At 37.5% G+C, this 12600-nt stretch overlaps 2 protein-coding genes across 2 annotated transcripts in view; both read right to left on the minus strand.

Annotated features, from left to right (window-relative positions):
- Positions 1–1640, minus strand: part of LOC131088225 (macrophage mannose receptor 1-like) — a 32730-nt gene extending 31090 nt beyond the window's left edge. The window contains exons 1-2 of the mRNA XM_058032091.1: positions 1580–1640; positions 206–379 (exon numbers count right to left, since the gene is read on the minus strand). Of these exons, the coding sequence (XP_057888074.1) occupies positions 206–379; positions 1580–1640 (235 nt within the window). The remainder of the gene's footprint in view (positions 1–205; positions 380–1579) is intronic.
- A 2369-nt stretch (positions 1641–4009) lies between these two features.
- LOC131088208 (macrophage mannose receptor 1-like) overlaps positions 4010–12600 on the minus strand; it is a 32193-nt gene continuing 23602 nt past the window's right edge. Inside the window, exons 23-30 of the mRNA XM_058032068.1 lie at positions 11387–11477; positions 9805–10037; positions 8805–8970; positions 7575–7727; positions 7024–7140; positions 6646–6807; positions 5458–5490; positions 4010–4809 (exon numbers count right to left, since the gene is read on the minus strand). Of these exons, the coding sequence (XP_057888051.1) occupies positions 4640–4809; positions 5458–5490; positions 6646–6807; positions 7024–7140; positions 7575–7727; positions 8805–8970; positions 9805–10037; positions 11387–11477 (1125 nt within the window). The 3' untranslated portion in view covers positions 4010–4639. The remainder of the gene's footprint in view (positions 4810–5457; positions 5491–6645; positions 6808–7023; positions 7141–7574; positions 7728–8804; positions 8971–9804; positions 10038–11386; positions 11478–12600) is intronic.

Below are 12600 nucleotides of genomic sequence, written 5' to 3' on the forward strand. Positions count from 1 at the left end.
TCTTCAATGGCACCTCTTGCTCTCCATTCCCTTCAGAGAGAGCTCTTGGCCATTGAGAATAGTGTCCTGTCAGGGGATTTTCATTTGGGTACTCTAACAAGGTCATTCAGGTGTGCAGCTGGTGGCTCATAAAAACCTGGTAGCTCAAAAGATGCTCTGCTCAAAACATTTCATGACAAGTTAATGAATAAAATGCAAAACTTACTTTTCAGTGGGCAAAATCCATAGAGTTTATCAGCATCAAAATCTGCAGTTGTTGCACACCAGAGCAGCCCATCTGACCTGCCAGCATCTGTGCACTCATTGTACTGCTTGTCTTTGTATTTGAAAGGGAATACACAAGGCTGTCCATTGGCATTTCCTCGCAATGTAAAAGTAACTAGGAGGGAATAAAAGTGTTAAAGGACATGAAAATAATAATAAAATCATATCTGTAAATTTCTAGTAATGGATCTATCTATTATATATTTATCTATCTAAATTGAGAAGTTATGCAATCTTTTAAAATTTCTTTTTATTATAATTTCCTCCCTAGTGTGGCTACAGATTTTAAATAAATGTTTTAGTAAAATGAGAAGTTTAAATACTGTGGTTAGTGTTTGATGTGTATACACTGTAAGGAAGTCAAATTCTATGATGAAAAGTTGGTGACACCTTGTAGTTCCTGAAGAGAGAAAAACTGCAAGAATAGAACCAACAATAAGTTCACTGCATTTTTGTTTTTTGCACAGCTCAGTAAGTTTGCTTTATTTGCTTTATTACTCTATCCATCTATTCCTTAACTGTTAAAAGGAGAAGGGTGGTTAACCAGAGAAAATACAGACCAGACTGTTATGACCATATTTACCCAGTGAAAATTTTAGATTTCAGTTGCACATTTCTCTGCTTGAAGGAGTCTTGCAGATTCAGCCTAAACTCAGATGCTGTAAGGTTAGCAATGTTTCATATTTTAAAACTATTACTGTATAATGGGAATATTCTTTTATGGTGACATTTCTGATATAGACTCTCAGTCTCACATTCATGAAAACTCGTTCCTTCACTCACTCCACATTACTGCTTTACCATTTCTCTCTATAACTATACCCAATGACTGATAAACATCTTGAGAGTAGAGCTGTTCTAATTTGATGAGGCTGGAGGGGAGGAGCCAGTTCTTCCTTCTCATGCCTCATGTTGTGGGGCAGAAAGAGAAACTCACACAGCTATCATGTCAATACGTAAATCCCTCAACTGATCACTGCACCGTGGGTGTGATGAGGAAGGTAAAGGGAAAGTGGTCCATGGTCCCTCATCTTTCATTTCCCTCCCACACAATGCCATCTGATTTAATATTTCCACTGAAAGAAATTCCAGTTTAAATATCCTTCTCTTATTACCTCAATTTTTCCATCATCCATACACCCCCCACTCTTTTATTCTGTGAATTAAGAACTGTCAGAGTACCCAACATACTTTTTATATCATGTTTCAATCTGATAAAAAATACAAAATAATCAATCTATACATTAAAACTGTAAAGCTGCCTAAGGTAAACCATTTCATATCTAGTTTAATACAAAACTAACAGGAAACTTACCTGATGACTGTAGTGAACATTGCATGAGGGAAAGGAAAACTAGAAACCTGGAGAACCTCATTGTAAATGTAACTTGCTTCCCATTCTTCTGCCAAAAGTTGGATTAGAAGATTGGCAATATATAAAAACCCTGCTCTCTGCAGATGGGTCCTGCTCTGTGTCAACGGGTTGATGGATAAGGCTCTGTACTCTAAATAAGGAAATGTCCTGTCACATGGTATTTTGAAATAACTGGAGGGCACACTGTAAACACTGCTCTCTTTTAAGAGCAAGTCCCTTCCAAAAGTGAAGTCTCCATCCTTGTAACTAGAGGTGGAGACATTTGTCATCTTCTGTGACATTGCTAACATTAATTCAAGTTAGTTTTTGGAGTGCTACACAGACAGACCTGGAAAAGCAACTTGAGAACTGGGGACAAGAAACCAGCAGTGAAATATCATCAATTAAAGCCTTCTGTTTTAACCCTTACATCTCAGAAACAAACAGACAAAATCCCAGTGGTTCAATACATTGCAATATGTCACAGGACTAGGTATATGTAGAAGAAAGAGAACAAACTTTGCAGAAACTGCAGGTTTTGTGCATTATGAGCTCTTGCTCACTTTGAGGCAAAATTAGCATTATTATGTTGGTTTATTTGATCCCAGTTTGGGGCTGGTTTGTTCATAATTGCTTATCAAAGACCTGAAAAAAGTGATGTTCAACACTGTAGTGTAGTGGTAAGTTTCCATGCAACAGAAAGAAAATTTTTGCCTGGAATGCTTTAAAACTTTACCAAGTAAAAGGATATGTTTATCTATCTGAGAAATTCCTAATGAGGCTGTTTCAAAACAAAGCCAAATACAAGCTAAATGCCTTTAACCTGTGAGCAAAGTGCTCATCTAAAGACTTGTATTGGCATGGCAGTTTTTGTACAAATTTGCTGCAAAGCCCTGCTGCAAATGTTCACAAGTCCTGCTATTCCTTATGCTTATTTACATGGGCAAAACCGAAAGTTGTGATAATGAAATTGAAGAAATGAAGATGTGAAATAGCCAGCAGTGAAATATATATATAGCAGCTGAACAGTAGATGTCATAGGAGAAGCAACTATCATTTCTTTTGTTTTTAAAAGAGTGTTGGGGAAAATTATTGCAAGAACCAGACAAACTTGTTGACTTGGCTGTAGAAAGTAGTAAGAGAGAAAAACATTTTCTGAAAAAAAGTGTCTGGATTTCAGCAAAGTTAGGAATGGAATGAATTATTTAATAATAACTATTATATTTGCAGTTCTCATGAAGGGAGGGTTTAGCATGAGCAAGTCTTGCAAGAGTAGCTCTAAGTTGTAGAGTGGAATGGTGCCACAGGCACCAATGTGGTGAGGTACAAATAAAAGCTGACTTTCCTGAGTGAAACCATATTTCAGATACATCTAAAATAACAAAATTAAATTGCTCTGACAAAGGAAATCCCAAGGGAAAATACTTGGAGGAAATAATTCCTGCCCAGTTCTCTCATTTTGCTCACTAAGTGCCAGACGGGGTCTAGTTCAAATTGGGCTTTCTTCTCCCTCTGGTATAAATGGATGTTTGTGAAGATTCCTTCAGGGTTACAGAGGTGGGGTAAGATTAATGCAGACACTGGGGTAGGCTAAAAGAGGAATTGAGTACTTCAGAGCTCCCTCTTTGGCATGGCCAACCAGCCTCATGCCAGCTGCAAATTTTTTGGGGTCATTATCTTGCGTGATGCGTAACACATTGTGCAATAATCTTTTCTCAGCAGTGTCCTACACTCTTGCTTATATTTACACTAAGAAAACTGGATTTCAGTGCTTGGGAAAGCAATTTCATTAGTTGGTTGGGGTTTTTTTCTGGTTCTTTTTTTTCTTTTTCCCAGCTTTCCAGCTTGCTCAATAGACTCTGTGCAGCCTGGGGAAGCCAGGTTGTTTCCTCAGGATATCTGCTAAGCACACTTTCTCATAAAGCATTTAGTTTGCATTTACAACTCACTTAAAAGCTATCTTGTAGTGCTTTCTACTGTTTTTCTGACATCTAAAATTTAGTCTCTTACAGATTTCTAGTAGAGAACCATCTGCTGCATTCCTTAGTTTTCAGTTCCTTTTTCTTGCATTTAAAAATGGGAAGTTGGTGCTTATTCAAGCTGAATTCAAAGTGGTGAGGAGAGAAGCCCTTCTTGCTACTGACAAAAGAGTTATTGTGCTGACAGGAGCAACCCCCTTCCCCTTTCTCCTCACTTGATTCACAGGGAATGTTGAAGCTGAAAATTATACTAATAGAAAATGTATTTATTTATTTATTTATTTCAAAGCATTAACAAAAAAGAAGCAAAAAATGTCAGGGTAAGAATATTTTAATTCATGTAAAGGAACATAATACAATTAAAAATCACATCATTTAATTGAAAATTATTACAACTTATACCTGGTCCTAATATTCTTTGCTGACATTAACTGTGTTTTCCATAGCAGAAATTTAACATGACAAGGTTTTCTATCCCAAAGTTTTCTAAGAAAAGAATGTGAAGCAAATTTATAAGTGTAATAGGATTTACCCATAAAGAACAGTAAAAATACTGGTCTGATGCCGTGAAGTTTGTGGGCAGGTTTGCAAAAGAGTCAGACAGGTTCTAATGTTTGAGATTTTTCAGAATGTCATTTAGAACAGCAAGGCAGTTCTAAATGGCATTCACACTTTATTGGGAATTCATTCTTACTAATTGACTTTCATAGTCCTTTTTCAGTACATGTAATTGTTTTTGACAAGATTTTTGCATGACCATCCTTGCTAAGGCACTTCAGAACATCTTGACCATTACAAAATTGTAACATCAAACTCTAATTCTGACTTTGTAAAATATGCATGATAAAAAAAACAAACAGCTAATGCTAAAAGAGGAAAGTGATTTAATTTGTGTAATGTTTAATGTAAGGTTACACTAGATCTCACATTAGATCTCACTACAGACTTTTAACAGACACATCCTTTAATTTCAGCAGTAACTTGCTGCTCCAAGTAATATGCCACAGTACCCATTCTCACCAACTCTTCTGTCACCAAGACATCATCTTAATAATGTTTCATTGCCAGAATCTGTTGAAAGCTGGTTTTGTCTCTTTCTTTTGTAGAAATAGGCTGCCATGCCAGCTCCAAAAACAATTATAACAGCCAAGAAAATGAGTGGCCAAACAGAGACATGAACAGGTGGGCGAGTGTCTTCATTCTTTTCCTTGCCTGAAATGAATCCACATAACTGTGAGAAACCATAGTAGTTTTTATTTCCACATACAACATGAAGAGCATGAAGGAGATGCCCTCTCCAGCCTGAACTTGAAGGCTGAAAATCTGAGCCCTGAATTGCTGCTGATCAGTAGTCAGGTCTCTGTTCCTAAAGCTAATGTGGTTTCAGTGGATCTGGGGTACAGTGATGTACAATGCATCCAATAGATGCTCATAAGAATGTATGAAAATGTATGCCTTAGATGGGTATGGGATGCTAATTATTGGAAATTAATTTTACAATATTTTCCTTACATGATTACGAAAATATCTTTGTAAGAAACTTTCATATACATCTACATAGTTTCTAACAGCCTCTGTTAGAAAAGTTAGTTAAAGCACTCTGTAGCTGTTCTCAAAGTTCTTCTCAGGTGTGGTCACTGTTGAGCTTGCTAGCTCAGGGTTAGCCCTGAGCAGTCCCCCTGGCCAAGAGCAGGTGAGTGCTCCTGAGCATCTGAAAGGCACTGTGGGGTCACCCTGAGGGACTGATAACTGTGCAACCCTCAGCAGGGCTTGTTCTCTAAATGAGAGCAGTTTCAGAAAACTCATTTGAAGTTCTTCCTCTATTTAGATTTTTCTTAGTTTTCTTATGAAAGCTCTTACCTTTTTGCTTTTTAGGACTCCCATTTGGCTCAACTTCATTGAATTTCAGAGAGAAATCACATGACACTTTATTAGAATCTGTATGTTTGACTGTTTGCAAAAATAGTACAGGAACAAACCCCCCTGAATTACTACCATTGTGTTAGTAACATATATGTCTGCTATAAAAGGCAACAAATTGAGGCAAAAATACATTGCTAAGCTTTCACCTTCCTACTTAACATTACTTTATCCACTTTTGAAACTCTGTACTGTTTTTATATTACCAACTTTAAAATACTGATTTTTTTAATGTTAATTCAAAACATCTTTTAACATTTTCCCTGAAATATTAATTGTAATGTACTAAGAACGTGATGTATAACTCTGGAGATTAGTTTTACATGGCATATTTTGGGAAGATCTGCATGTCTAGCTGCTACAAAATTTTTTATTTCTAAACATCTTTCCAAGAATACGCCTACTGAATCACATGAGTAATCTTCTTATTCATCTCTGTGTAAGACAGAGAAAAATGAAAAACCTTTATAACATTGTTTTGTTGCTGTTGAAGAACTACAAAAAACCCCAGTTTGGCACTCAGAAATGAAGAATTATAGACATAGACTTAGGGAGTTCTAAATTATCATGAAAATATTTCTCCTCTTGGATCTTCTTCATTAGTTTGCAAACACCCTTGATACCCAGAGGAGACTTTATAAAGGCAAAATGTAAAGTGAAAGCAAAGCAGAATGCAAAATGAATAGATACAAAACAACAGCAATCCCTATTAAGGCAGGAAATAGTACATATGGGAGCTCTGTATGATTCAATGGACGAACTTTAGAGATTCCTTATTATTTTAGTACTATGTAGGATGAGATGTAATTTGGATGTTTTTAGTAAGTCTTTAATAAGGATTAATTGACTTACTGCCATGGGCATGTGCTGATTTAAGCACAGAAATTAAGAGTGCATGGGAGATGACGGGAGATGACTATTTCTTGGTTACAGTTCTGCATCTTTTTCTAATTAAAGACTACTTGGAAAATGAGTAAATGCTAGCCCTAAATTTTCAGTTATTTTTTCACCACCTACCATGTCTTGAGATGTCTTTAGCATTGAAATAAATTTTTTTCAACTTTTCATCTGAACAATAGAATCTTAAAACTGGCTTCATCACTAAGGGCTGACATACTGAGGACTCACCTTTGGGTTTTTTGCAGATAAATCCTTTTTCAGCAGAGCAATCACTTTTGTCCCAGTAGCCAGATGGTGCAGTTATTTCCACACACTTATGCTCCACATCCAACTCTTTCTCCTCCCAGTTAACAAAGTCCAGGACAGTATTATCTAGCCACAACCACTGACCTACAGAGCAACTCACAGAGTAAAAAACAAATTAAAACTTATCTATTTCATTAATATCTTAACTCTTTAGCTCTGCAATTTACTTTTGATAACTATAGTAAAGCCACTCCTCAGGAGAAACCCATGTTGTTGGGGTTTTTTTGTAAAATACTGAAATCCTCAATTTTCTCATATTAGCGATGCACTTTTCCATTAAAAATTGAAATTTAGACATACCTTCAACATTCTGGTAAAGTCCTATCCAAAAGCCTCCTACTTTATTTCCAAGTGGTTGAATTTTATGAGTCAGAAAGTGAGATTCATCCATGTTTTCTACTGAAGTCAAAGTAGCTCCTGAAAGGCATTAATAAGCAAATAATGATAACCTACATGAGTAACCACTGTAGTGACCTCCTCTTTTTAGTCTGTACAAACAATAGCTCCTGCACTAATGCTGCTCTGTTGGTGTCTCCACTGCTTCTTGCAGAAGACAATGGCCTGGAGGTAGCTAGAGGCTGTGGCCCCCACTGCTGCCCCCAGGATGGTATCCCACAAGCCAGGACGCAATGGGGAGCTCACACACAGGGAAGCTGTAGACCTGAGAGGACAGAAGGCTGCAAAAAGTGACTCACATCATATTATTTTCATTGTGCCAGACTCAGAATAGCTTAGTAGGTAGAAAAAAATCTTAACTTTTTTTTTTTTTTTAATCAATATCTTTACATTTTTATGATAGTTTTGTAAAAATATTGGTACAAATCTTTTTAGTTGATAATGAAGGCTCTCACCTAAGCGAGCACACTCAAGGGAGGCCAGCCCCCAGGTTCTCCCAGCTGATGCTTCAAGGTAGTAGCAGTGATCATGGAAAGGGATCCAAGCTTGGAGTTCATCTTCTTCAGGGCAGTCCCCAGGCAGCTCAGCAGGGTCAGTAGGAGCTATCTCTAAAGAAGACATATGGAATGAAATTGGTATTGCATTGTGAGTCATCTCTGATTCTATGACATAGGTGTAAATAGTGTAGGATTTCTCTCACCCAGCTTTATCTGTCTTGACATCAACTCATGACTATTCCCACATTCCCTCAACCCAGACAACAGGGAGAGCCAAGCAGTCAAAAGTGTTAAACATCTTATTTCTCAAATCACATTTCTCAGGACAAGGAATCAAATTGCATCCTGCAATATCTAACTAACTGCCTTGTCAGTACTGTGAGGAAAGCAAACCCTGGGGGATGATACAAATCTCAAATTTGCATTTTCACAGCACAGAAGCTGTTGAAGGCTAATGAATCATTAATGCCACAGTCCCATGTTGTGTGGCTGCTTGGTCTCTTAATGTTATCACTTTATAGATCAAAAAAAGCCATCAATGGAGCATGCCTCTGCCAAATCAGACTCTGTTTCTGATCATGGTGCAACTCCAATTCATTTTGATGAATCTTGCACTGCATAAGTAGACCAAATGTATGCAGCCTTAAAATATAAAGGAGGGAAAACAGCACAATTATACAAAATCTGGATGCAAACATGCCTCTGCATATATCTGCAAAGAGTTAAAGTAGGATTCACATTGCCAAGGCTCTTACAGTTTTAGCTCTAGCAATAGTGAATGGAAGTGAAGCTCTTGGCTGTGTTTTGGCTCAGGCACACTCGTGTGTGACCTTCCCCAGCTGAAGTTCATACAGTCAGTGCACAAACCCAGCACATACTACACAGACTCGTGTAATTTATGGTCATGGCTTGTAAAGAGCAAGATATGCCTTGAAGATAGAGCTTCATGTTATGGAAACAGCTTTACCATGATAGCAATGCAGCCATATGGATTTGCACAAGAACCTTTCCTGTGCCTAAATTCAGTCATCATCCAATAGCAAACATCCCCATTCTGCTGGGAGGTGGGTGCTACCCTGAAGCACAGTCCTCTGCAGGGGTAGCCCAAACCAGAGCAAAGTCTCTAGGATTCGGCAAGCTTACAGAATTAGGAATGTGTCATTGAAATTGTTACATGCCTTTGCTTACCATCTGATATCATGCAAACTGAAAAGTAGCTTTCATTGCAAGATGCTGTTTTCCAAGTACCATCAAGATCAAGGTAAACACAAGCATTGTTTTCCTTTGGTTCCCCAGCTGCCCATTTTGTGTACCTGGTTTTCCAGTTATTGGTCCATTTGTAATAGCCACCAGTCTGAAAACAAAGGAATTCTGGTAATATTTGTTGTTGGTTTGTTTTGTTTTTTTTTACATAAAAAGTTCTGCCACATAAATATAGTGTAAATATAATCATATGCCTATTTGATTTTTTTGGAAAAAAGGGCCACTTTTTAAAACCCCATTCACTGTTCTAAGCAAAGTCCTCAGGCAATTTGAGTTACGCAAGAACTACATATGAAAAGTGTTCAACACTGCATTGCTTTTGGGAGGGCTTTTCTGGAGTAACAAACTTCTACAATAGGGTAAGAAAGTCAGATAAGGCCATCTTAGGTCATTTAGTAAATCCTACATCAAGAGAAGCAATTACAGAGAATTTGTCCTCTCTGCTCTGCTTTATTTAAATTAAAATTCAGAGCTATTTGTGCATAAAGATTACTTGACATTAAATACTAAACAGTCAGCTTAAATCTTAAAATATGTCCCTAATACTCACAGTAACTTCTATTAATATATTAATAGCTCTAAGTATCCTCCTGTATAGCAGGGCTTTTGACTTTCAGGGTGGCCCACAGTCACTTCATGACAGCTGCACTTTCTGACTCTCAGTCTGCAGCTTGACTTCTGTTACTGTTTCTAGAACTTTCTACCTTCATCTTTTGCTTCTTGCTAACATTTTCTGTGATTCTTTACTCTGTTTGGTGATGAAAATCCTTGACTTATTCTAACAGTACCCCTATATTTCTGGGCATTTACACAGTGAAGCCATTCAGAATAGAATTGCTCTGTTGTTCAAAACTGGTCATCCAGAGGACTATTAGAACAGGAAAATTCCCTGAGCACCCGCACCTCCCATCTATCCAGCATTTACCATATTGCTGTTAAGACCAATCCATACAGGTTTTCCATATTTCAGCATCTGGATCCACAAGAATGAGTGGATGTAGGCATCTGAAATGCTGGCAAGATCCGCAGATTTGTCTTGGCAATTTCTTCTGGCCTCTTCCCATTGCATTTCAGATGAAATGATTGAATAGCTACTGTCACCATAACGAGTGAAGCCAGAGGCTGGATTTGTTGTTGGTAATTCAGGCTGTGAGGGAACTATGGAAGAAAAACTGAATGAATAAATTTACAACATATTGCTCTTCTGCAGCATGCCAGCTATGAAAAATTGGTCAAAAGGTCCTAGTCAATAAGTCAAAATCTTTTTTAAGCTCATGAACAAAACAACATCAAAAACAAAAATAAAAACAAACAAACCAAATAACCCCCTCCCAACCCCCCAAAAATGCCAAATATAACTTTTAAGACATGGAGCAAATTTGTTAATGTAATAAGATGAGTGAAATCCTGGATGCCCTGAAGTAGAGTATACTTTCTATAGACTTGACTGGTCCAGTCTAAGACTCCTAGATTGCATATTTCAGATTTTGTGCTTTAAGTTATTTGACTAAATCTGAATATCTGAGTATACATTTATTTCTCGTCGCTGGTGGATAGAACTTAGGACAAGGCATTTAAGGCATTAACTGTTGCAATCTCTAGACCTAGCCTAAGACTTTGAGACCTGTTTTTAATTGATCACCACTTGCTGTTCACTCCAACTTCTTGGCCTGTCTGTAAGGGTTGCCAGAATGTTGCCTGCATGTTTGAGTCAGGCAGAGTACATTTCCCCCCTTGTGATTGTAAATGTATTCAGAAGGGCTGGAACTGGGATCAGGAAAATTAAAAATACCTCCATAAAACTATATTTGCTGTGCGGGGAGAGGGTCTTCTTACAAGCATGTTAGCTGTGCTGAGAGTGAACAGGCTGAAATGATGGATCAGGGAATAATTTTTACTTTAATAAAGCTGAGGCAAATTTTTTTTTTTATCAGTGCTTTGCCTTCTCTACTTTCGTTATATGCTTGGACAGCTGTGATTTGTATAATTAAAATTCTACACGAGTAAAGTCAACATTCATTACTCATTTTGGTGTTCAAAACATAACAATATTCTTCTACAATAACGACACATTCAAGAAGCTGTACATTTTGATTGACATCATATAACATTCAGTAGAAATTGTAAGAGAGGATTAAATGCTCTGCTCAGATTCATCCAAGAGAATGGAAAGATTACTGCAAGAATATGGTTTCTACTGCATTTAGGATGCCTAAACCTCTTACACTTCACTGAGAAAAACAAAAAAAGCCATTTTCATTTATTATTCTCTAGTATTACTCATGATTAGGCACAAAACTCCAAATTAAGATAGTGGTTCCTCTCCAGCAATTTCTGTGAAACAATTTGTACTTTAAACATAGCACTGCCTTAACACTGATGGAGGTCTGAAAGCCTGAGATTCAGAAGGAGACTCAAAGCTGGAAGGAATCACATCAGGTTACGGATTCATCTTATCTAACCAAGGTATTCTTCCTCTTTAGGAGACTGGGTGGAACAGAACTCACGTGAATTCATCTGGCACACGTAGCCTCTTTCGTTGTCACAGCTATCATCTCTCCACCTCCCATCTGACTTCATGATGAAGACACAATCTGTCTGAAGGGGAGGGGAAGAGGCACAGCCATTACAAGAGGCAGTGGGGAGGGGGTGAGCTGAAGCTCCTGTGCTGCTGGCGCAGCCCTGATGGCAGAGGGGAGAGGAGCTCACTGAACACCTGCATAAATTAGTTCAAATTTCCTAGGTTTCTGCCAAGCAGCTTGACCTGGTATTTAGTAGTGACCCCTTAAATTTGAACCAGGCTTCCACTGGTGCCAGTTAAGGTCTGAAAGAAGTCAATTAAAACACATTGTACCAGTTTTATTAAGAACCTCATAATGACTGCATAAGAGACTAAGGTACCTATAATAAATCTTCTCTGTTCTGATTTACAGTTATGGAGATCTGTTTCAAAATGTTTTTATCAATGAGAAAAACAATATAAGAATTACTGTTAAAAGCTCTAGTCTACACTAGTCTAATTGAAGCAGACTCTCTTGCAGAAAGCAGATGCTCTTTGCTGGCTTTTTATAGTCATTATCAAGTCACCATTATCAGATGCAACAAAATATTTTCTCTTTGCTTTCTTATGTTTACTTGGTCCAGTATTTCCTTCATGACTCCTCTGATTTCAAGATTGGCCATGGCAGTCTTTCGGCATGTCAGCCAAATTTCTCCTTTATTTAAATAGGTTTTAGTCATCAGATAAAGTTGACTGATGGCAGATGTTAAAAATCTTGGGTGAATAACTGCCAATCATTTCCTCAGAAATTACCACCTTTGGAAAAGAGCCTGAGTTTCTGCAGTGAAAGAGTAATTTCACTGAAGATATCAATTTGTACCATCAGAAATGAGTAAAGCAGTGTGGGAGAACATTAGCCAGATGTTGGACATACACACAGTCAAATTATTGTAGCATCAAAAATCTTGATTTTGGTTTATCATACCTTTTCTTTGTTTGGTGTTGCAGCTTTAGTGTTTGCATTAATGCAGTTTGGGGAGGAACTGATACAAGTTTCTCCAAGCTTCTTTTACAGAGCTGTTTTTTTGGCAATAGTTCAAATGTAAGGCTAAAAAATCCTCTTCTACAGAACGTTTTCCAAACATTTGAGTGCATTTGGAATCATTATCAGATGATTTACTAAACCCCATTGTGCTTAAAAAGGACTTGTTTCAGCATCCT

The sequence above is a fragment of the Melospiza georgiana genome, chromosome 1 (assembly GCF_028018845.1).
Source record: "Melospiza georgiana isolate bMelGeo1 chromosome 1, bMelGeo1.pri, whole genome shotgun sequence".
Lineage (NCBI taxonomy): Eukaryota > Metazoa > Chordata > Aves > Passeriformes > Passerellidae > Melospiza > Melospiza georgiana.